Here is a 27,079-nt window from a genome sequence, read left to right as displayed (position 1 = left end):
ATTTCCAGCATCTAGTCCCTCCCCCTGAATATGTGAGCTCAGACGTATGGATGGAGAAGAGCTGAGGAGGAGGAGCTCTGATTTTACTGCTATCAGAAGCAGCACAGCTGAATCAGCTGCCAGATGTTTCCAGAGGTCTGTGGTGCCTCCTGTTGGTTTACAATTTGTATTTGACCTACAGTAATACAAGAAGTATTCAGATCCTTTAATTCAGTGAAGAACCAATGCAGAAAAGATCTGTATGAATAATCTTACTCAAGTAAAAGTACACAATTTTGAAAGTATTAATGCAAACGTAATGGTTTGATCCCTCTTGCTGATATATCATTATATACACTACCGGGCACCAGAAAATACACTACTGTTCAAAAGTTTGGGGTCAACCAGACAATTTCATGCTTTCCATGAAAACTCACACTTTTATTCATGTGCTAACATAATTGCACAAGGGTTTTCTAATCATCAATTAGCCTTTCAACACCATTAGCTAACACAATGTAGCATTAGAACACAGGAGTGATGGTTGCTGGAAATGTTCCTCTGTACCCCTATGGAGATGTTCCATTAAAAATCAGCTGTTTAAAGCTAGAATAGTCATTTTCCACATTAACAATGTCTAGACTGTATTTCTGATTAATTTAGTGTTATCTTCATTGAAAAAAAACTGCTTTTCTTTCAACAATAAGGTCATTTCTAACTGACCCCAAACTTTTGAACAGTACTGTAAATATGTATTTGTTTGTTTTTTGTTTATTACAGGAGCTGTTTGGCTTAACATTTTGAAAGATTTACTTGTCATAATTGTACTTTTCATTTTGTTAATATCCAGTGAAATAAGCTTTGCAGAAAACACATCCAGTAATACATTTAATTCTCTTATTTACGGATTTATTTGTTAAACTTTTAGCAATATTTGACCGACAGCTTCTTCGTGTTGCCCACTTGGTGGCAGCAGTGGACAATAAACACAACCTCACAGTTACTAATATTGACTTTTAACATTATTTTTAAGCCATGCTGGTCATTCTTTACGTGGTGATTTTGAAAATAGGCACAATGATTGATTAGTCAAATGTCATGTTAGATTTTCATACTCAATGTGAACTATTTGTCTGACATGTTTAAAAGTTGTGCCTTTTGACTGTGACAGTAATGTGTCAGTGTGCATGCAGGGAAACTATGCAGCGCTGTCACCACCAGACACCAGCTCCATGTAAAACGCTTAGAGTATATTTAAATATACTTGTTCATACACACACACACACACACACACACACACACACACACACACACACACACACACACACACACACACACACACACACACAGCTCTCAAAGGTTGGGACTGTAATTACATGTCTAAATCTGACAGAGCGTCCAACCACCACTGCCTGGAAGCCTGCCAGTGTGTGTGTGTGTGTGTGTGTGTGTGTGTGTGTGTGTGTGTGTGTGTGTGTGTGTGTGTGTGTGTGTGTGTGTGTGTGTGTGTGTGTGTGTGTGTGTGTGTGTGTGTGTGTGTGTGTGTGTGTGTGTGTGTGTGTGTGTAGTTGTGTTACTCGTGTTGTGGGGACATAAATCTGTTTACACAATCACAATGTGGGGACGCGTCTCCCTTTTTGGGGACAAAAAGTGACACTGTGAACAAATAATACAATTTTAGCGTGAAAACTTGATTTGAGGTTACATTGGGTTTAGGTTGAAGACAAGGTTTAGGGGTCAGGAGAGTTATAGTGGCAGTTACAGTAGCGGTTCAATGGAGTCAATGCGATGTCCTCTGAAGTAATAGAAACACGGCTGTGTTTGTGTGTCACTGGTGAAGACAGAGACAGGCTGGCTGGAATCCGTTGAGGGAAGGGCTATACTGAGGGTGTTGCTGCATTCAGAAACACACAGCAGTGCCACATCACCCACCACACCACTGTGTCCATACACACACTCACATCTGGCACACAAATTCCACATTCACTGACCCCGTGTCATCCAGCCATGAGGGGTTTTTGTTTTTGTTTGGGTCATTAATGTCAGTCCACCACTTTGGTCCGGACTGAAATATCACCACAACTATTAAACTGCATCTCTGTGAAAGACACATTGCCCTCAGAATTAATTGACATAACTGTGATGCATTCATTTTTTTATCTGGTGTCATCATCGGGTCAGCATTTTAATTTGTCCAACACTTCCAAGTGAATACTGGCAAAACCAATACAATCAGCTGTTTATTCCTTATTAGCATATGTTGGCATCAAGGGAGCCAAATTCAGCATTGTGTGTGTTTGAAGCAGACAAAATATGCAAATATCCACATTAAATGGCTTTTTCCTTCTTGTAGCAGTTTTTTTCTGACACTATAGAGCTGAATATTAAAGCTGCAGATTCTTTAGTTGTAGTTGAACAGCTGAGATTTCACTCACCGACGGATACGAGGGGATTTTTCTCATCGCTCTTTGCAGCAACAGTTTCCCTATAAATTACTGTTATGCTCTAAAACTCTCAGTCAAATTACTTGTAAGTGACAACCTACCTGGCAATGAAAACCTTTCTGACTCTGTTTCTGAACACCAAAGTTAGAGATGCACAGGTCGGGATTTTTTAACCAAACCTACAGAACTAAATCAGGACCCAGTCTGCAAAAATAGGGCTTAATCAGCCTCCTGAACCTGACAAGATCCACCAAACAACTAATTCTCTGTCATGTCTACCTCGGAACATTTTGTTATCAAAATGACGTGATCTGAGGTGTATATCTAGCAGTTACTGAAAGATCATAAAATGTATCATCGTATTAAAGCCTATTAAAGATTATATCATTGGAATACTACAGGCAGCAATTTCTATGATCCTCTTTTGCAAGCGCATGTTGCTACTTGTCGCTTAAGAATTACGCTTTAGTCTGGCTGCAGACAGAGGTGTGACAGAGGTGGGTTACTTTAGAGTTGAGTAATGCAAATTATTGACGACTGACACAGGATCTGGTGAATGAAACGTGATTGTGTATGCAAATGTACGATTGTTTTTCAAGGGTGTTCAGTGGTTATACGCCCTCACCTCTCAAGTTTTTTATTCACTACACTTCTGGAAATACTACCGGGACAACAAGGGCCTCTTATAGGTGACAATGTCGCATCCCTTTATGTAAAACTGCCTTTGGACAATTGGCTTTTTCCTACAAAGTAATAATGGACTGGAATAAGCTCCCCTCTGAACTGAAGACAGACTTAAAGACTTTTCTATAGAGACAAAAAAATGGATCTGGACAAACCAAGCCTGTCAGCAATGGCAGTCCTGTAATGACTTTTTAACCGTATGAATGTGTTATTTTTCAAATGTGATGTACTGCTTTTCTGCTTTTTCTGCCTTTTCAGGTTTCTTTCTTGCCTGCTCCAGAGACTGCAGATGGAAACCAGTGAGTATGCTATAATCTAGTACAGAGCATCTTTACCCTGCGTTTAATGTTCTTCTGTACATAGTCCCTGTCAAATGAACTAATTACATTTAAAAAAAGAATATGCAGGTGAGTATAATACTTAATTTAATATTGTGATCTTTGACTTAAAAGGAATTTAGGACAGTGGCGTAAAGTCAGAGGGCCAATGTCCCCTTGGCCACACAACTTTAGGTCCCTGTCCAGCGCCCTTGGTTAGAATACTAACATGATACTGAGATACAGCAGTGGTTAAATAGCCTAGATATCTTTCTTGGAACACACAGAGAAATGTATTCAATTTGTTCTTCCATTAGTGAGCTCCAAATGCATATGGGTCACAAACTGAATGATAAACTAACATGAAATGTTTCAGGCAGAGACAGATTCTCTATTCTGTGCTGTAGGATGATCCAACTGCACCTCATTATCTTTCTATTACTGGGGCGGGAGACAATGCCTGGCTTGTTTGTGTTCCTTTCAACCAATCACTGTCGATCTCATCAGAGCTGGGCCCAGGATGCAGCAGTGGTGTCTCCTCAAAACAGTGTCAAGGGATTTGTTTTGTTTTGCTCGCAGGACTGGAAGTACTGTCATTAAAATGACTAATTAGCTAGCAGGGCTGTCTTACTGTATGATCCAAATCCGTAGCAGAACTAGAGATTGTTGTTTATTGCAGTAGACCGGATTTTGAAAATGGTGATACTTAGGTAGCGGAAGGGAGAAGAAAGCCACCAATGGAATTCTACACTATTTTAAAAAAATACTTTATTTGAGCAGATTTTAACTGCACTTTTTCAACAATTTGCTATTATTTTTACAGATTATCCCTATTTTGTTAAGTTACAGACAATAAGCAACAAAATCGCAGAGAAAAAATACTAATTCACATGTTATGCCTAAAGAATGGGTAAAACTTTGAGTAATGTCCACATGAAAACCTGGATTTTTGTACATTTTAGTTTGTTTTTTTTTTAAATATTTGACTGTGAAATTCCATTGTTTTTATAAAAATCGCATAATTTTAGAGATGTTTTATATTATTTGAAAGAAAAATTATGTGTATTCAGGACTGAAAATGGTATATCATTTTAAAGTGTTATTTTACAGACTTCCCTAATTTCTCCTAAATTACAGACAAAACTACAATACACATTCTAAATGTAATAAAACAAAAAAATGGTGAAAATGTATATCATGTCTACATAAAAAAAATGTATTTTTCCAAATAGTACAACATGTGACCATAAATAGGCACTGCTTCAATGTGTTAATGTTTTAAATCAGCTAAGAAATGTCACTATATTACAGATTTTTGCCATCTTTTTCACATTTTTTTTAGTTTTTGAATACTATTCTGTCATTTTTAACATTTACACTACAGTTCAAAAATTCAGGGTCACTTAGAAATGTCTGTGTTTTTGAAAGAAAAGCAGTTTTTTTCAATGAAGATAACGTTAAATTCATCAGAAATACAGTCTAGACATTGTTAATGTGGTAAATGACTATTCTAGCTGTAAATGGCTGACTTTTAATGGAATATCTCCATAGGGGTACAGAGGAACATTTCCAGCAACCATCACTGCTGTGTTCTAATGCTATATTGTGTTAGCTAATTGTGTTGAAAGGCTCATTGATGATAAGAAAACCCTTGTTCAATTATGCTAGCACATGAATAAAAGTGTGAGTTTTCATGGAGAACATGACATTGTCTGGTTGACCCCCAAATTTTTTGAACGGTCGTCTATTCTCTGGTGCCCTTGTTGTCAGAATTTCACAGGTTTTTTTTATGGATTTGTATTTTGTGTTGTGTTTTTTTGTTGTTGTTTTTGCATTGTACATCCCATGAGTCAGACAGTTCTCGACCCCTGTGGATCCCTGACACCATTATTCCAGAAGGTACCTCCTCATTTTGATGATGGTGGTGGGGAGCATTATGCGACACCGTGATTCATAGGTGTTGAATTCCACTGAGGTGCAGTATAATGGCTGTGGAGGCCTTATGGCATGTGGTTGACTTTGTTGTCATACCCTCCAGTGACCCTCCTGCCCTGTGGCTGCCACTCTGTCATCCTGGGACAGATCACATCTCAGAGGGTCCGGAAGCATCAGTGTTCAGGTTTTTCCTTTCATTTGCTATCCTCTATATATGCCTGATTTTTAGAGAACATGAACAGAGGGGGGCATGGTGAGATTGTGTAACATGCCACTGAGTCATTCCTTTGCCCCGAGGGCACACATTTTCACCCTGCTTGATTACTGCAACAGGCAGGCTCACGTTCTTTCCCTCTTTTTCTTTCTTCACTTCATCCTGTGTGTGTCCTGAGCAGATATCCTCATTCTACCGTGTTCTCAAACATACATATTTTTCATACTGTAATTCGACTGCAGGAACGCATGTGTGAAAAACAGAACATGAGGGAACTCAAAGAGGGGACTTCTTTTTTTTACATTTTTCATCTGATTATTTCAGACATGCAACAGAATCACAAAGACAAAAGAAAAAACAAACATGCAATACAAAAAAACAAACAAACCAATGTCTGAACGACTTCATCATTTAGCAGCAAGGAAGAGAGAGCTGTGTGTGTGTGTGTGTGTGTGTGTGTGTGTGTGTGTGTGTGTGTGTGTGTGTGTGTGTGTGTGTGTGTGTGTGTGCAGGGAGCCTCCCTACCTAGGGGTTGTGTATGGGCTTGTTACAGCAACATTCCTCCACTCAGCTGCTTCTGAACAGCACATTCCAGAAAGAGGAGAGAGGGAGAAAGGAAAAAAAGAGAGTAAAAGGAGGAGAGAGGAGGAGGAGAGAGATGAGAAGAGGGAGAGTTAGAGAGGAGGAAATTTAGAGAGACTCGCTGTAGAACTGGGAAGACAGCAGTAGAGATGGACAGGAGGAGGAAATTGGTTAAAGGGTAATAATAATATGATATGTAATTGATCCCTGTAGTGAAATTTTGCCTCCCCTCTCCTCCACATAGAGGTCAGAGGTCAGGGTCAGATTCAGAACACAGCAACCAGAGGCAGTGCTGAGAAAAGGAAGTTACAGAGCTGAGGCCACAGGGTCGATCTTAAAATATTATTCTCCATACAGACATAAGACTCACACACACAGAGTACAGCAGACCACAGAGTGCTGTTTGGTGTGTGTTCATGTCCTCGGTCTGCTTGACCTGTTTCTAATGAACTGTGGAGGGAAGAAGCAAATCTCACCACAGACACAGACAGAATAATTCAGCTTTGTAATTACATTCCTTAATACAGCCACATGAGAAAAAAAACCACAGACAAACAACTTGTTATGCACAGTTTTTATATATATTTCATTTTAAATAAAGATGTTTGAACCCAAAAAGACATATGCAAGAAATTGGATAATCAACTTTTAAATAAAAGAAGGAAATTTAAAGTGAGATTTACATACAAACTGATAAATCCTAAGTTTGTTTGTCCTAAATATTGTATAATAACAATGGAGTTATATAATAGCACTTTACGGACAATCTTGACTGCATAAAGATACTACTGTTGCTATGTTTTAGGCAAATATTCAACATAATGAAGACTTTAATGTCTGTGACTTTAAGTAGCAGATTGAGTAACTTCTTGTAAGTTGTGCTGATATTTTAAATAACTTTGATGACATAAAAGCACACATCTGTGTGTTGTGCAAGTGGCATAACTCCCTTTTTCCATAACTTATGCATTTGGTGACTATCAATATGGGGTATGCTGTTTGTGAAGCAATGAAGAACACACTGATTAAACACTTAAACATATTGTACACTAGAGCTGAAACAATTAATAGATTAATTACTAAATCCATTAATGGAAAATTGATCAGCAACTGTCTTTGACTATTGAGGTGTTGGCTAGACTAAACAAGTACACTTTTAAAATTTTACAATTTAAGGACCTTTGATTGACAAAAAATTATAATAATTGAGAAAACAAAAGGGTAATCACCCTTGATAATGGGAAAAAAATCAATATTTGCTGACTTGATATACACTAACAAGCACAGATCCCGAGACAGTTGAATTTGAGTCAGTTAACCCTCTGAACCCCAAGCAGTTTTTGGGCGTTTTTTACATTTTTACTCACTGTGGGCTCATTTTTCACAGCAATATAAAGTCTTGCCTCTATGGAAACAATAGAATTGTGGCTAGAAGGAGACAGAACTCAAAAATATGTTCTATGCAGTGTTACATGTATATAATAAAAGAGGAACAAAGATTAATTACTTGAATTACATCAAAATTGAGATAACTGTAAACACCATTTTCACAGATGTTGCCAATTCTGGGGGAAAAATGTGGGTTCCATCCATCCATTATCTATGCACCGTTTAGTCCTCATTTAGAGTCATGGGGGGCTGGAGTCTGCCCAGCTGGTAACACCTGGACAGGTCACCAGTCTGGCGCAGGGCTACATATAGAGACAAGCAAGCACACTTGCATTCATACCTATGGACAATTTAGAATTATCAATTAACCTCAGCATGTTTTTCGATTGGGCTGCACAGTGGCTTGGTGGTTAGCACTTTCACCTTGCAGCTAGAAGATCCCTGGTTTGCATCCCCTCCCTCCTGGGATCTTTCTGCATGGAGTTTGCATGTTCTCCCTGTGCATACGTGAGTTTTCTCTGGGTACTCCTGCTTCTTCCCGCAGTCCAAAAATATGCTGAGGTTAATTAGTAATTCTAAATTGCCTGTAGGTGTGAAAGTGAGTGTGATTGTTTGTCTCTATGTGTAGCCCTGTGATAGACTAGTGACCTGTCCAGGGTGTCCCCTGCCTTCACCCAAAATCGGCTGGGATAGACTCCAGCCCTCTGTGACCCTAATGAGCATTAAACGACGTATAGATAATGGATGGATGTTTTTGGACTGCGGGAGGAAGCAGGAGTATTTGGAGAAAACCCACGCATGCACAGGGAGAACATGCAAACTACATGCAGAAAGATCCTGGCAAGGAGGGGATAAAAAACAGGGATCTTCTAGCTGCAAGGTGACAGTGCTAACCACCAATCCACTGTGCAGCCCCCAAACCTATTTGCATTATTAGAATCTCTACAAACTCAACATGTTTAACATTACTCTTCACACCTTATCCAAACAGATGTCTCACCATCCCAAATGTGTCCTCCAACAACTTGTAATTTCTCTGTTCACAGTTTTTGAGCCATTCTGTATTTATTGTATTAATCAAATATGATTTCTCAGCGCCTCATGTCGTCTCCTCTTTGCTCTGTGGAAACACTGCCTGCAGTTCACCTGAAAAGTATTTTAATCTTTGCGACGTGACTGTTGGCCACAGCTGAGTCAGTCATTGCTTTTCAGTTGTGCCAAGGACCACATTTTCCAGACATTAACTATATACATTGCATATGATTTTTTTTTTCATGGACTGGCAAGCAGCTGAAAATTCAACTATTCTCTTCTGTTTTTTGGACTCTCTGGCTCTGATTCAGCCTTTGGGGTTTCAGAAACTTAAAAAACAAGAGGAGAAAACTGGCAGAGAAAATATAAGAAAGAGAGCAGCAGCTGTACATTCTGTTATCTGACACGAATTGAATCTGCTAAATGAGGACAGAGCAGAAACACAGGGAGAGAGGGGGGAAGAAAACAAAGAAAACACACAATATTTACTGGGATAACAAGCAAATAAGTTTCAAGACAAGGGCAACAACAAGCAGTTTGTGTGAGTAAAAAGCTTGTTGGCTCAGTGACAGCGTCCCTTCTCCTTCTCCCTCTTACTCACACTGAATGGATGGGTTTGTTTGTTGTCACTGGTAGAACTAAAGGAAAACAAAGTGACTCGATTCCCCTCTCCCCTTGTGTGTGTTTATTGGAAGACAGTTCATCATGCATAAGTGTCCATTGAGTTCCTGTCCCCCGATAGCTCTATCCAGAATACAAATTTGCTTCCTCTGTTCTCCTCTTTATCTGTGTCGCTCTCTCTTCATCTTCACGTTGTCAGTTACATCAAATTTAAATGCTCTGGATGCTCAAATTAGCCCCCCTAAACATAATTATGTAACGCATATATAATATTAATCTGCTGCTAGTACTAATGCTGTCACATTTCATCGTATAGTACAGCTGTTTATGGTAACTCTACCGCAATAATAATGAGAGGAATTTCACTGTGTGTTTCTCTAAATTCTGATTTATTTGCATTACCACCGCAAAAATGAATGTGTGACACAGCATATTGTCTAAACACACATATGCACACATGAGAGAATTGTACTGTATACCTGTGTGACCATAGGAGGGGGAAGTTACGTGATACATTTGTTTGTTTCTATATCTGGCAATATCTTAATCCAGATTATATATCTGACCCATTAATCTATCTCTAATCTAATCTAATCTATCTATCTATCTATCTATCTATCTATCTATCTATCTATCTATCTATCTATCTATCTATCTATCTATCTATCTATCTATCTATCTATCTATCTATCTATCTATCTATCTATCTATCTATCTATCTATCTATCTATCTATCTATCTATCTATCTATCTATCTATCTATCTATCTATCTACTGACACTGTATTGACTGCAGCAACACAATATAAAGAGAATTATAGATTTGTTGTTTCACAGTGTAATATGTTGCAGAAACTGAGAAATAAAAATTAGTAGTAGCATTTTTTGTCTGAACTTTGTAGCTTATTTAACTTTTACAATTTATTTAAATTGAACTTATGTCATAGTTTTGATGATCACAAAATCTGTCAAATGTCACATGTTTAATTTTTATATTTGTTTAGTCATATATTTTTGCTTTAACTGTAGATCGAATTTATTTCATGACTTATTTGATCTTAATTTAACTTATTTTGTGAGTTTGATAATGATGAAACGCATCAAATGACAGGAACACATTTAGACTCAATTTTGTGTTTCTTATGTAATAATCTATTTTTTGTTTTATTTTAAGATCTAATTTATATAATAACTTTTTATATTTTTAAAAATTAAAACAATTTATGTCATAGGTTTGACAATTACAAAATACATAAAGATTCATCGAATTTTTATTTTTACATTTCCTGTTTAGCAATTTATGTATTTTTTTGTTCAAGCGTGTGTAGTAATTTATTTTTTAAATTTATTTTAATTAAATTAATATTGTAATTATGATTATTCCAAAATGCATCAAAATTAGTCACATTTAGAATAAATCTTTATGTTTCTCATGCAGTAATTTCTTTACTGTTTTATTTTTAAGTCAAAGTTATGTAGTAATTTTTAAAATCTTAATTGAACTTATGTGTGCTATATGTAAAATAGCAGACACACAATATTTTATTGTAGGTAGTTAATTGTGATGATGACGAAACACGTCCAAACTACAGACATTCATTCTATCCAATCAGACGTGGCTATTTGCAAGAGCGACATCCCTATTAGCCAATGATATTGTAATTCCTGGTCTCCTCTGTCCAATCAGTGACGGCTATACCCTGAAAGGGGAGGGTCTATGTCTGCTTTGGCTTTGCCCAGTCCGGATGTTCCCCAGTAGCGAATAACGAGCAGCAGTGTGTGAATGTGGCAGCCGAGGTAGACAGGGAGGGGTAGATAGAGTGACCACACCGGGCTTTTTGTCTTTTTTCCTTATTTTTCTTTTCTTGCGGAACCGAGTGTTTATAGTTTACATCCCGCCGCGGTTGTAAACTTGTTTGTGGGGCAGAAAACCGGGCCGCCGCTGCTTTTCTCCGGGACTAACGGCTGTCGTTGTGAAAACAGTCCAGAAGAAAGAAGGGAGACGGAGAAACAACATGGGGCGATAATAATAAAAAAGGTGTTGTGAGCCGACGATGACTCTCTGGGAGGACCCGTGAAGCTTATTTATTTTTATTTATCCCCCCCCTCTTCCCTTTCCCTTGTCTTTTGTTTTATTTTTAAAATCTCTCCTCCCCTTGCTAGTTTGGGAGACAGTTTTTTTTTTAAAGCAAAAGGGACCGGGACACGTTACGAGAGGACCGAAGGATGGACCAAGCCGGTATCCTGAGAAAGTTTATCCAGGGGGTGAGGACCATGAGCGAGGGGGACGAGGAGAGGGGAGAGGACAACTTCGGCAGCGACTTTATGGTGGGTCAAAATTACCAGAAGGCACAGCTAGCTTCTTAAATCTTCTATTTGTCTCAACAGCACCGCTATCTCTCTCTCAATCTCCACCTTTTCCTCCATACCGACTGACCCTCCATTTCCCACCCCCCTCCCCGTCTCCTGGTTCACTGTATCTCCCAGGAGGTGAGGCAGTGGCGGCCACACTGCCCTCTTCCTTTTCCTCCCATTTCCAGGCTTTACATGGCGGCCTAGCATTGTCTCCCACACCACAGAAGCACCACCGACTCCTGTTTCTCTCATATTAAAAAGCCAAACAAGACACATTCACGTCTGCCTCCAGCCCTGGGCTAATTCTTTACTGCCGGAGCAGCTTAGCTTGTAGCTGAATGCTGGGCTAAAGTGCAGTGTTATTGTGGCTATTGCTGTTAACCAAATTGTTGTTGGGATACACTATAATGAGTCATTGTTCACATCCCCAGACCTGAGCTTAATTGCATGTATGATCTCCTATGGCTTCCCTGTTCTCCTGTACATAGTTTTGTCATGGTGTAATGCTTGAAAGCTCTATTAAATATTTATTGGATTACTGCATTTACTTATTTGGTAAAGGTTTTTGGGTAGATATGTACTGCAGTGGATGATGATGACACCCACATGCATTTACGGTTTGCTAAATTTTAGACATTACAACATAATGCAATCAAATTCACCCCCTAAAAGGACCAGTTCACAGTAAAGCAAGGACTTTAGTGTAGGGTTGTTGTACTAGATCGTATAGGTGTTAGTGTGTATCCTTTCTCATGCTACCTCTGCTTGTGATTGTGATTCAATTGGAGGTATATAACACATGTGAGGAACTGAAAAATCCTTTTTGTTGACATATTTTGTTTGCCTTGTGATGAACGCTGACCCGCAGTCATAAGTTTGCCCACACTACATCACTGGATGTTACTGTTTTGCAATTCTGGACTCAAAATAGGACCTCTCCCAGGCTTGTGAAATGGCTCAGATAGCCACAACAGGAATGGCACTTTTATAATAACATTTGTGTCATTAAGTTGCCATTTAATGTCATGACTTTATTTGTCAGGAAAGTTAGGTTCTTGGATTAGTTTTACTGTGTTGTAGTTGGATTTTTTGTGAACAAGGTAATCAGAGTCAGAATGGTTAACTTTTTCTCCTCTTGCCTACAGTTACAAACAAACACACACACACTCCTTACTTCCCTACTTCATGCAAGCTGCTTGCTGGAGCTTGCAACATTCTTTCTTGGCCCATTTCATAACATTTTGTTCTGGCTTTAAAAGTGGAACTTTGGCAAACTTTGGATCAAGGCTGCATTTTTTGACAGGCCTCTCTTGCTGAAAATCAACAAATTCTGTAATAAGCAGGACTCTAGGACTGTTCCTGATTGTGTGCTGATGGCTTGTGCTGTGCTTTGAGTGTGAGCTCCAGAAAACAGGGAGTTGGGAGATGTTGCGCAAAAACTACCAGGGGCACTGGGCTGTGTTAGAGGAAGTGCTTTATGGACGGAGCAAAGGAGCGAGGACTAGTCCGCTGTTGACTTATTTACAGACCATTTATTTCATAATGCATGTCGTCATCGGAGATCAAGGAGAACTTTTACACGACAGACATTTAATTGGAATATCAGTGTGTCTAGTGTAACTTATAATTGACCATATGTTAATGAATTTTTAATTGGCTCCTGGTTTCTCAACCGTAGTGTCTCCATGTAGTGTTAACAAGGCCAGTCTTTTAGTACCACCATACTTCTCATTCACAACTTTACACACATCCACGCCTTGTCAACCTGCCTACTACAACCACAGTCTTCTGCTGGTGTACAAGCAGTTTTCTCTTAAATCTTGTTGTTGACATGAAAGTTTGTTTGTCAGTTTTTCCAGGAAAATATCCCTCCAGCCTTTGTGGCTACTAAAAATGGCATGATTTTTGATCAGAAACCCCCTTTTTTTCCAAACTAAAAGGACACCATTGACTGCTTATCGTGCCTTGATTCTTGATTATTTGTGTGATGTCTGTTGTTCCCCTTGAATTTATTGCCATGAAATACCCTAATTCCCCTCTACAGTGAAACATATTTCCTGTTAGCCTTTAGGCTATCATGTGTCTCCCCAGACAGTAACTTGACTATCAAACTTCATCATTGGTGCTAGTAACTGCATTAATTTGAGCTGGTTAATCACAGCAATCAAGCTATTTTTGTATCTGCTGAATGGAAGCTTTATGGCATTCCTGTCAGTGTGGCTTCAAGCGAAATTTTCTCACAGCTGCCAACATCAGCCCCTGAATGGTGAGTTCCACCTAAATTATTTAGCAAACACGCCAGCTTGCAGGCCAGAAAACTCGTCCTGATTGAGTACAGGTGGGCTGCTTGCCAGCGCACCAAGCACAATTAAAACTCATCCGCTGCAGCCAACATCTAAGTAAATGCTTCAAGTATTTGCTGTTTGTCTGTTGTACCAATTTCGAGGTTTGTGTGAAGCTTTCAATTGCTGGAGTCAAACTCACAATACCACAAGCGCATGGGGTGTGCTCCTCTGTGCACTGACTCACCAGAACACCCTGACATAACACCCACTTTAACTGCCTATTGTTGTTTATATATAGAATGTGTTTTATAGGCATAATTACAGGCTCTGGTGGGGCAAGGAGTCAGAGATTATACGCTTTGTTCAGGCCTCTTTTTTGGCTGCTTGATGGAAAGAGGACACTTTAGATTTTTTTTTCTACCTGGCACCTAAATGTGAGAAGTATCCTAGGATGTTTGACCCCATCAGAAAGATTCACGTGACCCATTTTGACTGTCAGAAATAGCATATTTTTGTTTACTGAGATTTAATTTCAGTGGCCTTCATATACAGTAGAGGCAAATTACAAGGTATGCACTGGGGCATATGTTAAAAGTATGTCAGGACCTCCTATGAAGTGAGAATGAAAACACGCTGAACGGAGATGAGAAGTAAATTGGGCACATTTTTGGTCTGAATCCTGATGCTATAATACTTTTAAGAGCTATATTACATGTTTCTATACCCTCAAAGACATAATGCATTTTAGCTAGTATGTGCCCATAATTTCTTCACCAACTATCTTCCTTTTTCTGGTGAATATGTGACAAATTTTGTGTTAAAGGTGAACAAAACAGCACTGCATGTTGGTGAATTCAAATGGCAGCCAGAAGATCAGTTGCTGTTCAAAAAATGTAAGGTTCAGCTATGATATGTTGCAACGTGTCATCAGTAAAAGGTACACAGTATGATTATTTTAACCAATCTGGTGTGGTGGTGATGGGTTAATCCAAAAAATACAAATTGGATAAAAGGCAAAATATGTACTGTTGAGTCCCGGAGTCTGTCCCATGACGCAGGTTCTGCAAAGTTGGTCCATCTGTGCAGTTGCTGGTTCTGCAAAACCAAACAATGACAATCTTACTTGTTTCACAAGGGTGGTTATCAACTGGCTCCGTCAACCCACGACTTTCCAAACCAGCTATTAGTGCACTTATGTAAGAGTCAGATTTAAAAAAAAAACAACAAACAAACAAATAGTGTGTTAGAGAAGCAACAATATGGACACATCAAGAGAATAGGATTTCAGATAAGAAAAAATATTTGCCATGTGGTAGAGGAAAAAATGAAATAATATAAAATAAAATTATATGATTCAGTAGGGGAAAAGTGGCAAAATTTAGACACATAGTTGAATACAAAAAATGCAAAGTGAGTGGCCTGAAAACTAAAAAAAAAAAAAAAATTTACAAAGAAGAGAATATTGAAATCTGGAAATCTGTAAAGATAAACTGGCATTTAAGGGAAACAATCTATAAATGTGTCATATTTTAAAGCATACGTGTAAGTAATGCATAAAATAGAGCAGAAAAATATTTGCTTTTGTAAGTCTGGAAAATATAGCCTGAGGTAAACTGCAAGTGGCCCGACTAGAAGACAGTCCTACTTATCACATGTTGCTGAAAAGCTAGTCAGCTGTCCAGCTAAAGGCACAGTAAAGAGTCCAGTATCACGATACACCATAGTCCATTTTACAGGGCTTTGGCTTTGCAGTTTTTATATGATCACCCACTTGATAATGTGACTTTGTCTTTTTCCTTTGCTGCTAATGTTTAGATTGTGATGAGTACAGTACATTGGATTGGGTGTAAAATTCTAACTGTCATAAATACTGCTGTGACAAAGTTTTACTGCTGTCTCACATATCTGGCTGCGTGAAACAAGTCTCACTGTTCTACAGGGAAAGCGCTCGCTGTTTGCTGTCTTGGAGACTGTATTTTGCACTCTAGTTTTGATGCGTCTGTGGGCAGAGAAAGAATTGTTTTCTCTGGTTTGACATCCTAGAATCAGTGGTCTTTGTTCCAACTCCTTTATTTATTATACACAGTTATACACAAGGCATATATTGGAGTAATACTTTTAGTACAGTATGGGTCAGAGTATAGGGTTCAGTTCAAGGCCAAGATGATTGAACACACAGCTGTTGATAGACATACAAGCTGAAAGGATTGAGCTTGTGACCTCCGTGTTATGGAAACGTTCTATAAGTAGTGGGACAGCGTGCAGCCGCATAGAAACATTTAGTGAATGCTTCATTCCAAAATAAATCACAGTGTTGTATGCAAGGATTTATGCAGGGTGGTCCCCAGTGGCAGTGGTTTTCCAAATACTGCCGGTGTGGTAATGGCATGACCAAAGACATGGAATTTAACTACTGAAATTTAATATGAAACATAACAGGCTGTTAAGCTAACTTGCCATACCTCCACAAAAGGAGGAAGAGTCATGATGTTACAGTTACTGTTTGTTTGTTTTCTGTCTGTGTGAAAGATTGCACAAAAACTGCCAAGCCAAATTGAATGAAACATGGTGTAATTTAATGTGTACTTCCTTTGCCGACACTCCACCTGTGAGTGTCGGCAAAGGAAGTACACATTAAATTGTAGCACAGATCTGGTTCAAAACTGAACACCAAGTAGTTATAATGTCATATATCATTAAAAAAAATTTAAACAAAAAAAGTTGAATTTCAGTGACTACTTATTTTACAAAAACAAACAAACAAAAAAAACATTTAACCAACTCGTGCAATTTTCCAAGTAGTCACAGATGTTACCAATACTGGAAAACATGGTGACTCTATGTAATAAAGATGTTTTTAATTTGTTTCCCTCTGTGTCTCCTATTGGCTCTGTGTAAACACAGCCTGCAGTTCAGCCGATAGGTCTCAGAAGCTTTGTCATGTGACTGTTGGTTGCCACTGTAGTGTCATAGTTACATTAAGGAGAGCTGATGTTTTTGTTTTTCTGGTTAGAGCAAATAGTTTTACTGGTGACAGAAAAAAATTAATGAATAAGACAAATACCAAACTCACCAGCAGGTTTTGAGATGGAGTATTGGCCCTTTCTGTGGTGTACAACTGATTGTAGTAGCTTGATGAAGTTTTCTTTGTGTGCTAGAATAAGTTGACGTATGTGTCCTGCAGTAAGGAGGCAGGTATCTGACCAAATAGTTCACAGGCAGGCAATGACGTAGGCCTAATGCACGTGTGTAGGCAACACTACAGCAGTGATCCCCAACCACCGGTCTGCGGCCCGTACCGGGTCGCACAGAAAGAAAAAATAATTTCTGGGTTTCCGGCCCGCCGAAGTGTCCCTAATATTGTGGCCGCTGTGCGCAATGAGGTTGCCAAGATGGGAATGTCCGCCGCACGCGCGGTAACTGTCGGTTCCGAAGTCAGCGGTCCGGCGGCCGGGCCGCCCCGAGGACCCCCCGCGCCCCGAGTTTCCTCCCGGAGCCAAAACAACCGGCGGGTCGGGAGCTCCGGTTCCCTCCTGCGCTCCCGTTCCCCGCCCGTCGCAGCCGGGCTGCTTTCCTGCGCCTGCGGACGCAGGAAAGCAGCCCGGCTGCGACGGGCGGGGAACGGGAGCGCAGGAGGGAACCGGAGCTCCCGACCCGCCGGTTGTTTTGGATCCGGAAGCCCGTGCCCTCCTCCGAAGATGCTGTCGGCCCGGTCCCCTCAGCAGGGAGTGTGGTCCGGGAAGCCCCGCTGCCCGCTGACAGTGGTAGTGGAGGAGACGGTAACCTCCAGGACAGGGAGGCTGTCTGTCTGCCTGGACCTCCTGTCAGACTCTAGAGTTTTCCCTGGGAAATGATCCGGGTGTTTTGATTAATTGTTGTAAAATTAGTGGTGAATTGTTTATATAAACGTTTTAGTAAAAATAAATAAGACTCCCATTTATCCTTTTTTCTGTAGTTATATTGTCTAAAATTGTGGAGGATATTTAAAGCTTAAAATGAAGTGTTTTTAGAATCTTTAAATGTATTCTTTTTATGTCTTTTTGTTTTGTTTGATTTACAAAGTAAACACTACGTTATCAACCATACATTAAATTGCAACATTCCATAATACATAAAAGTCTCAAAGAGGCACTTCACTAGAACTTACTAGAATTTACTCACTAACTTTTGTTTTAATGATGGCAGCTAAAGAAGCCTTTAAGTTCCTCAAGTTAGTGACTGTTTTGTAATGCAATTTGCACTTTTATTTACTACAAAGACGTGTTGGAACAATTTATTTTATTTTATAAGAACAGTAAATGTTTAAAAGTTTAAGTATTATTAAAGAGTTTATTTAAATACAAACACTGGGTTTTTTTCTTTCATAATGTCGACAATCATGAATAATCGTAAAATCGCAATATTTCCTTCCACAATAATCGTGGCTCAAAAAATTGAAATCATGACAACCCTAGTCACAATTAATAATGCTTTTGTTCAGCTCACATGTAGCTGAAATTGTTGGACAGCATTGTTATTTCATTAGTTTATAATGTAAACTTTGCAATTTCCCTCAAAAGCAGATCAAATTAATATACAAATTAATAACATACACAATATAAGATTGTCATATCACCCACTCTCAGTGCGTGCTGCACATTGTTCAGGTTGAATTCTCCTTTTTTGCTGTGTAAACACAAGTGTATTATCACTCTACAAAAATAGATTTTTGACATTTGTGAATCATTAGAGAATAATAGACTGAAAGAATCATGTGAATCATTCTCCCCTACGCCTTTTGTTAAACATGCAGCTGAGAACACATTTTTGCAAGTGCATTGCAATTTCGATGCCTTCTCATGTGCCAAGTACCCTCATGTGGCACATGAACGGCAGCCTGAATATGAACAGTCTTTATAGATGTGTAAAAATCATCAGCAAGAGGTTGAAACTGGAAATGAGAAGCTGTTAAAGCAGCCTGACATAGAGACAGGAATCAAACCGCACGACTGGAAACAAAATGAAACACAGATCTGTGTGATGTATTACCTGTGTCATCCGACTAGCTCTGATATTATTTTACTAGCATGGGAACACTGGGCTCAGTATTGTAGTCTAGACAGGGTTTAGCCAGAAGAGTTCAGTGTGTGTGAGTGTGTGTGTTTCTGCCACACCTTTGTAAGCAGATTACTCCCGACCAGCACATCAAAGAAAGCGAAAAAGTGCAAACACACACACTTCTCTAAAGTGTCCTGTCGGGCTGACATAAAACACTCGGAGGGAAGGCAGAAAAGGAGATGTGACACTGCCAAACATGCTTGTGTGTATGTTCTTGTGGGCATGTGTGCAATAGCAATTTCCACTTTACCGGGGGGCTTCCCCTTATTCTTACTGGGTTTTGTGTGTGTGTGCACATTTAGTGTCAGATCTCTTTCCCATGTATCAACGGCTCGAACAGCAAGCAGTTTTTACAAATTTTTTACTCACTTTGGCCTAATTTGTTATGGCAATATAAAATCCTGCACCTCTATAGAAACAATACGACAATGGCAAGCAGTGTCATAAAGTTATAATGCCATTAATCATAAAAATACAAAGAAAATTCTGTAAAAAAATTTAATCAGCATGTACCAGGTTTTTCCAAGTGCCCACAGGTGTTACCAATACTGCAACACAATAGTGGCTCGATATACTGTATATAATCTTACTACTTACATTTTTAATTTGCTTCCATACGTGTCTCCTGTCTGCTCAGTGTAAACACGCCCTACAGCTCAACTGAAAATTGCTGAATTTTTGTCATATGCAGTACCGTTCAAAAGTTTGGGGTCACTTGGAAATGTACTTATTTTTGAAAGAATAGAAGTTTTTTCAATGAAGATAACATTACATTAATCAGAAATACAGCCTACAATTGTTATTGTGGGAAATGACTATTCTAACTCGAAACGATTTTTAATGGAATATCTACATAGAATAACAGAGGAACATTTCCAGCAACCATCACTCCTGTGTTCTAATGCTACATTGTGTTAGCTAATGGTGTTGAAAGGTGAATTGATGATTAGGAAACCCTTGTTCAATTATGTTAGCGCATGAATAAAAGTGTGAATTTTGATGTAAAAATATGAAATTGCTGGGGTGACCCCAAACTTTTGAATGGTAGTGTAGCTGTTGGTTGCAGCAGAGGCAGCAATGACTTCTTGGTTTCTTAAATGTTTTTGTTTTATCCAGAAGCTTGTAAAACAAGCATCATCAATCATTTTTAAATTAGACATGTCGATAAAATAATAGGATTTTAGCTTAGATTTGGTTGTTTTTCCCTCCAAAACTCAAAGTTGTGCACGATTGGTTCAAATATTCTTCCTGTTTTTACGGTTTCTTGCTGTGGTAAATGGTGGAATTTTGGCAATTTAAAAAAATCCTTTGCCTTTCAAACCTACTGGAGAGTTTTGGGGTTCAAAAGTTTTAACAAGCTGCATGTGCACACACAAGCTGTTGGTTTGGGATGCGAGGTCTTCATTAGTGTGTGAGAACATGGTAGGGGAGGAGTGGCACATGTTTTTTTTTTTCGCAGTCTTCATGAGAGTGATCTCTTTTGGTGAGATAATGTACCGCTCGTAGAATGTACGGTGTGCTAGGTTCTCATTTTCAAACTCATCAGTCAGGCTTGTTGAAAATGAGCTGGAGGGGCTCGGGTAAGCAGAATGCAGGCTGCTCATCTGTCAAGTTGACAGGGTTCTGTGATTGTTTTTCTAAATAATGATGAATGATAAATGAAGAAAATAATGTTGAATTGTCTTTATCGCATTTTAGTCCACACGGAGAGAAATGAGTAGGAAGTTTTGCTGGGGGCCTATGCTGCGGTTTAGTGTGTTTTAGGGGTGTGCCACTGTGTGTTTTTCATGCTGTCTCGAATGCTCCGATTGTCTACTTTCTCAGAGAATTTGTTGGGTTTCTGTCTATAATGTAATATAATTAAATATGAATTTGCGCTGTAGTAACATATAGTCACTGGGGGTGAATGATTTGGGGAAATATTACATTGGCATTTGTCTGACCAATATTGTGACATAATTTGCGATATAATTTAAAATGTCAACCACGTTATCGAAAGCGTGACTGTTGCACAAGATGGATGGCATGAGTTTGTAAACTATTGACACGGTATCTTCAACCTTGGATCAGACGTGCTCCATAACATATTGCAGCCTTTGCAGTTTTCTAATTGCATTGTTTTAGAATGTGATTTTGATTTAACATCCATTAACTATTCTGCCATAGTCCACATTATTGGAGTGAATTGTGTTACTACCCAATGTGAGTTCTGCATGTGTGAGCATAGATTGTCTACGGTACGTAAATTTTGCCAGCTGTAGTGGATTATATTAAAGCATGGATCACCTTCTCGCTCTGTGGGGATATACACAAGTTCACTGTTGATCTTCTGAACACAGAAGATCTAGAGGAATACTGGATACACCTAAATTGTTAAGTAATAAAAGTGGATGTCAGACATGTAATATTGTCGGTTAGCACATCCAAAAACTATTTCAAGCAATAGTTAAAAGTTGATCCACTGAGCAATTGTGCGATTTATATTCTGAATAGTCCTAGTGTCTTTTTTGTACTGTTTCCTGTTTTAATCTGAGCTGCACAAATATCAAGCCAAGCTACTTTTTGTGAAATATTTGGAGATAGCTTTTTCATCACATACTGAGGCTAGTGACACGCTATTTTTCTTGATGGTTATAGCTGGTAAAAGCTGCTTTGATGGTTGCCTTCTCTGCCATCGCTGGCTAAAGAAATGAGAAGCCTGGTGTGTCTGTGCTTTTATTAGCTTGTTTGTGTGCGTGGGTGCAGTAGGGTACACTACAGGGGTCGGCTGCTGTTTTTGCGAGAATGTGTGTGGCAACCGCTGTCAGCCTGCCTTGTGTTACTTCAGCAAGAAGCAAGACTTCCCAATTTCTTCTGGTGTCACAAGCCTCCTTCGTTCTCACCCACCCCTTCCCACGGCTTAACCCAGAAACCAGCCCTTTGCCTCTAAGCCGGGTGTTTCTCAGAAGGGACGCAACATTTCCGCTCTAACATTAGTGTGTGTGTGAGGCTTTACAGGATGAAAGCTAGCTGACCCACCAACAAGGCAGAAGAACTTAATTGATCAAGATAAGGAGACCACACTCTCAAACACTCAGGAAATTATGCAGTAATGCCCTGTGTGTGTCATGCAGGACTTACTGAAAGGAAACAGATTCATGGAGGAGTCATATCATCCATGGGAACTCGCATACATTAACTCACCTGTCCTCCCTCTTGACAACACATTTGCCCTGCTGAGGTGCCCTTGGTCCCTCACAGGTGAAAAAGAAGAAAAGAATCTCTTACTGTAATATTACTTTGCACTGTGACTGAATAAATGAATACTAAATGAAAGCACAGAAACACAAATTGTATAAAATCACACAGAATGTCACCAGTTTGACCTTTGATAAAGATGATGAATATCTGAGCAGAAAAGTGATGATTACATGCATACAAACACAAAAACACAAGGCACACACTAAATGCACAATGAACCCCTGTCCCAGATGATTGGGATTATATGAGGTTTGTCCACATCTGCTTCCTGCTGCAGGCCTGGATCCAGAGTGGGAAATTACCACTAAGCTAATAAATGTCAACCCTGTTTGCTCAAGTGTTACGCCACAGTCAGCGATTTCAAATGAAAATCAAAATTTGTCATACTACTTAGTACGTCCATAAATTATACATTACGTTTTAGATTTTAGATGCTGCCTGTGTTTCAAATTTAATCTAGTGAAACAAAATGTATGAGACAGAGGCGAGGTCATGCTGTGAAAATTATGTCATTCTGATCTTCACAGGACAAATCACATGGCGGTCAGCTGCAGAAAAGTACAACTGAAGCTGTTCTGTCTTGTTCGAGAACACTTAATGAATTAAATTAATTTCTTCAACATTTTTATATGACATTTTGAATCTGTACCAGGACGCTTCTTTGTGCTTTTCCTTTTTCCTGTCGCTATGGTTGGCCACTGCTCTGAAATTTATTAATAAAAAAGGCCTCTCTCGTTTGGAACAGGAGATTTTGTGATGCTAGCCATGTGCTTTTCATGCATCATGACTTATTTGCTAACTTTTTCCACCAGGGACTTAGTTATATTTCTTTACATTGACAAGCAAAGCTCAACTTTTGTGTCATTTAGATTTAATAATTATTTATTTATAACTTCTACTGACTTATTTTTTTTAAAAAAAATCTTAATTTGAATTTAGCCAAGTTAACCTATTTATCGATGTCTACAGGTAAAAATTTTAATGTTAGCACTGCAATGAAAAACACACAAATACATACATTTATGCTCAGAAATAAAAATAAGAAAAACGCTAGGATAAAGAAATGATCTCCACTTGATCCACATTAAATGAAGAAAGCAAGCAAAAACCCAGCAGCACATGGAGTGTAATTTATCTCAAGGCATTTCATATAGTACGGTGAAAACTTTACAAATTTTATACAGAAAACCCCAACAAAATTTTAAGTAAAATAGATTAGAGTAGAGCTTATCACTACTGGATGATCGCCCAGGCCTACATTTATCCCTCGCATATGTTTAGAGGACACTTTAGGTTTAAATGAGTTAAAATATTTATAAAAACAGATGACAGGACAAGTTCTGACATTTCTACACCAAGTATGTTAGGCTCAAAATGTAGGGTTGTGATATTTAATATTCCCCTTCCCCCGGTTTTATTTGGCCCTCATTCTCTCTGACTCTCCCTCAGCCTCTTTTCCTTCTGCTTCCTTCTGCTTTTTAAAATTTGCATTGTCCACTTTGTTTTGTCTTTTGACATCATGAAAACCACAGTGACTCATTAGTCAAAGGAAGCAGTGTGAGTACGTTTTCAGTGTTTGTCTGTCTCAGTCTACTGTACGCTGCACGTGCACGGTTGACATGTGAGGTCCCAAAGGAAATGGGCACCCAGAAGTGACTTTGGTTTTAAATGGCTGGTTGCACCGAGTCCTCTGAGTTCAGCACAGGTGTTTCCTGCTCTCAGGGTGTGGGAATAATGCCGACAGTGAAATGCAGTTATAACCACATATACCGACTCAGTTTTGAGATAATTGCATTATAGAGTAGCTGCTAGGGTTGTCAAGGTTAACCGGTTTTACAATAACCACGATTATAAATAGATATTCGTCACATTTTTCACAACCACGATTATCCGTAGAAAAGCCTCGCGAGAGGTGCAATGCAAGAAGCGTGAGCTGCGCTGAGTGGAGAGTGGAGAGAGAGTGGCTCCTTGGCCTGTGCGCGCGCTCCTGTCTAATCGGCATCACTGACTTCACTCACCGCTAAATTGAGGATGGCTGACGGGGGTGCTCCTCCGGACTTGCATCCTCCCAAAAAGCGACTCAAATCAGCAGTATGGGATCACTTTGGGTATCCAAAAGATGCTAAAGGTGAGGTTTTCGTGGATGGGCACCCCACGTGCAAAGCCTGTCGTCGCAAAGTTGCAGCAAAAGGTGCGAATACAACCAACATGATACAGCATCTTCGTGACAATCATCCACCGCTGTATGTCCAAGTCAAGGTAAAATCATCATTTCCCAATAAAAAAAGTACAGCAAAGACCGCGTTAGTGCCAACCAGTGCAGCGCTTCTAACAACTTTTACCACAAGTTTCAAAAATAAGGGGGGGGGGGGGGCGGCAATGACGTAGGCCTAATGCACGTGTGTAGGCAACACTACAGCAGTGATCCCCAACCACCGGTCTGCGGCCCGTACCGGGTCGCACAGAAAGAAAAAATAATTTCTGGGTTTCCGGCCCGCCGAAGCGTCCCTAATATTGTGGCCGCTGTGCGCAATGAGGTTGCCAAGATGGGAATGTCCGCCGCACGCGCGGTAACTGTCGGTTCCGAAGTCAGCGGTCCGGCGGCCGGGCCGCCCCGAGTTTCCTCCCGGAGCCAAAACAACCGGCAGGTCGGGAGCTCCGGTTCCCTCCTGCGCTCCCGTTCCCCGCCCGTCGCAGCCGGGCTGCTTTCCTGCGTCCGCAGGCGAGGGGAAGGCGGCGGGCCGCGGCGGGTTGGGAATGGGAGCGCAGGAGGGAACCGGAGCTCCCGACCCGCCGGTTGTTTTGGCTCCGGAAGCCCGTGCCCTCCTCCGAAGATGCTGTCGGCCCGGTCCCCTCAGCAGGGAGTGTGGTCCGGGAAGCCCCGCTGCCCGCTGACAGTGGTAGTGGAGGAGACAGTAACCTCCAGGACAGGGAGGCTGTCTGTCTGCCTGGACCTCCTGTCAGACTCTAGAGTTTTCCCTGGGAAATGATCCGGGTGTTTTGATTAATTGTTGTAAAATTAGTGGTGAATTGTTTATATAAACGTTTTAGTAAAAATAAATAAGACTCCCATTTATCCTTTTTTCTGTAGTTATATTGTCTAAAATTGTGGAGGATATTTAAAGCTTAAAATGAAGTGTTTTTAGAATCTTTAAATGTATTCTTTTTATGTCTTTTTGTTTTGTTTGATTTACAAAGTAAACACTACGTTATCAACCATACATTAAATTGCAACATTCCATAATACATAAAAGTCTCAAAGAGGCACTTCACTAGAACTTACTAGAATTTACTCACTAACTTTTGTTTTAATGATGGCAGCTAAAGAAGCCTTTAAGTTCCTCAAGTTAGTGACTGTTTTGTAATGCAATTTGCACTTTTATTTACTACAAAGACGTGTTGGAACAATTTATTTTATTTTATAAGAACAGTAAATGTTTAAAAGTTTAAGTATTATTAAAGAGTTTATTTAAATACAAACACTGGGTTTTTTTCTTTCATAATGTCGATAATCGTGAATAATCGTAAAATCGCAATATTTCCTTCCACAATAATCGTGGCTCAAAAAATTGAAATCGTGACAACCCTAGTAGCTGCTTATAGAATTTGTTGAAGAAATGTTCGCTTTTGTTCCAGAGATTCCTGTTTGTAACATTACTTCTTCCTCGATGCCCCGTCACGCCTTGCATCTTTGTCTTGTATAACAGCGCGTAGTGATTTTGCCAGACAGTTAAGATTGAAAATGAAAGAGTGACAGACAGAGAGACAGGGAGGCCTGATGGCTAATAGAGGAAATCACATTCTGCTTTGTGCCAGTGAATGACAGGCTGTTAAACCCCTGAGTGTTTGTTTGTGTTTGTGTGTGTGTGTGAATGTTCTTGCCCACTCATCCTATCAGTGCTCCACTGACCTACATTGGCCGGTAGCTGTTAAGTAGAAATGACTGCACAGTGCAACGGCCTATGTGTCTCTGTGTTTGCATGTGTGTACACAGCCTGGTAGCTCATACTAGTGTGTGACATTATCTTTGTCAGGATCTTTAGCTAATGACGAGGCTTCACACACCAGGTCCGGACCCCTGACTCATGCCAGCAATCAGGGTGTGGTGATGTTATTTCCTAAGTTAATGAGTGGGATTTTTAAGCTCTGCATAAGTGTAAAGCTAACAATAGACACGTGACATGGTGACCTGTTCTCTAAAAAATGATGTCTTTCTTTAGTTACCAAAAGACTTAAATTGCTATTTGATTTTTGGAAAGAGTTAGATGAGTATATTGACAATATTCTAACATCTGTACACAGTAAATATGAGGTAGGGGGGCAATTAACAGTTGTTTTGCTTCTGATTAATCTGATGCTTATTTTCTCCATGTAATGAATTAAATTCTTCAAAAATAAGTCTATGAGATGTAAAAACAAAAACAAACAAAAAAATAAATAAATAAAAAAATGTCCCTGACCAATTCTCAGAGCTCAGTATGATGGCTCCAGATTGCCTCTTTGTACTAAAAAAAAACTGTTTATAGTGATATACAACAGGGAAAAGCAGCAAATTTTCTCGTTTGACAAATTTTGCTTCAGAAATTCTGTAAATGAAACCTGGAATTAACATGTGCAACATTTTTCAAAGTGCCCTTGGATATTAACAACTCTTGAAAATAAATGAAATGGTGGCTCTGCATACAACAGATACTTTACTACTTGCATTTTTAATTTGTTTCCACACCAGTCTCTCATGTGATTTGTGTAAATTCAGCTCTGTTTAGTGTAAAAGTCCCTGAATTTTTGTCACATGACTGTTTACAAATGGTTAATGTTTTCTGTTTCAATGATGCCTCACGCATTATAAGTTCAAAAACTGACATTTTTTTCACTTCCTTAGTGTCATTTTGGTGATTTTGTTTTT

The 27,079-nt window shown here is 39.4% G+C and overlaps 1 protein-coding gene across 3 annotated transcripts in view; it reads left to right on the top strand.

Annotated features, from left to right (window-relative positions):
- Positions 1–10,959: 10,959 nt before the first annotated feature.
- Positions 10,960–27,079, top strand: part of ptpn12 (protein tyrosine phosphatase non-receptor type 12) — a 68,850-nt gene continuing 52,730 nt past the window's right edge. For all 3 annotated transcript variants that reach the window (XM_023266100.3, XM_035946360.2, XM_035946361.2), the window contains exon 1: positions 10,960–11,524. In XM_023266100.3, coding sequence (XP_023121868.1) covers positions 11,423–11,524 — 102 coding nt within the window. In that variant the 5' untranslated portion in view covers positions 10,960–11,422. The remainder of the gene's footprint in view (positions 11,525–27,079) is intronic.

The sequence above is a fragment of the Amphiprion ocellaris genome, chromosome 21, assembly GCF_022539595.1.
Source record: "Amphiprion ocellaris isolate individual 3 ecotype Okinawa chromosome 21, ASM2253959v1, whole genome shotgun sequence".
NCBI classification, from domain to species: Eukaryota; Metazoa; Chordata; class Actinopteri; family Pomacentridae; genus Amphiprion; species Amphiprion ocellaris.
The sequence above is the reverse complement of the archived record's forward strand: the minus strand, read 5'-3'. Positions and strand labels throughout refer to the sequence as shown.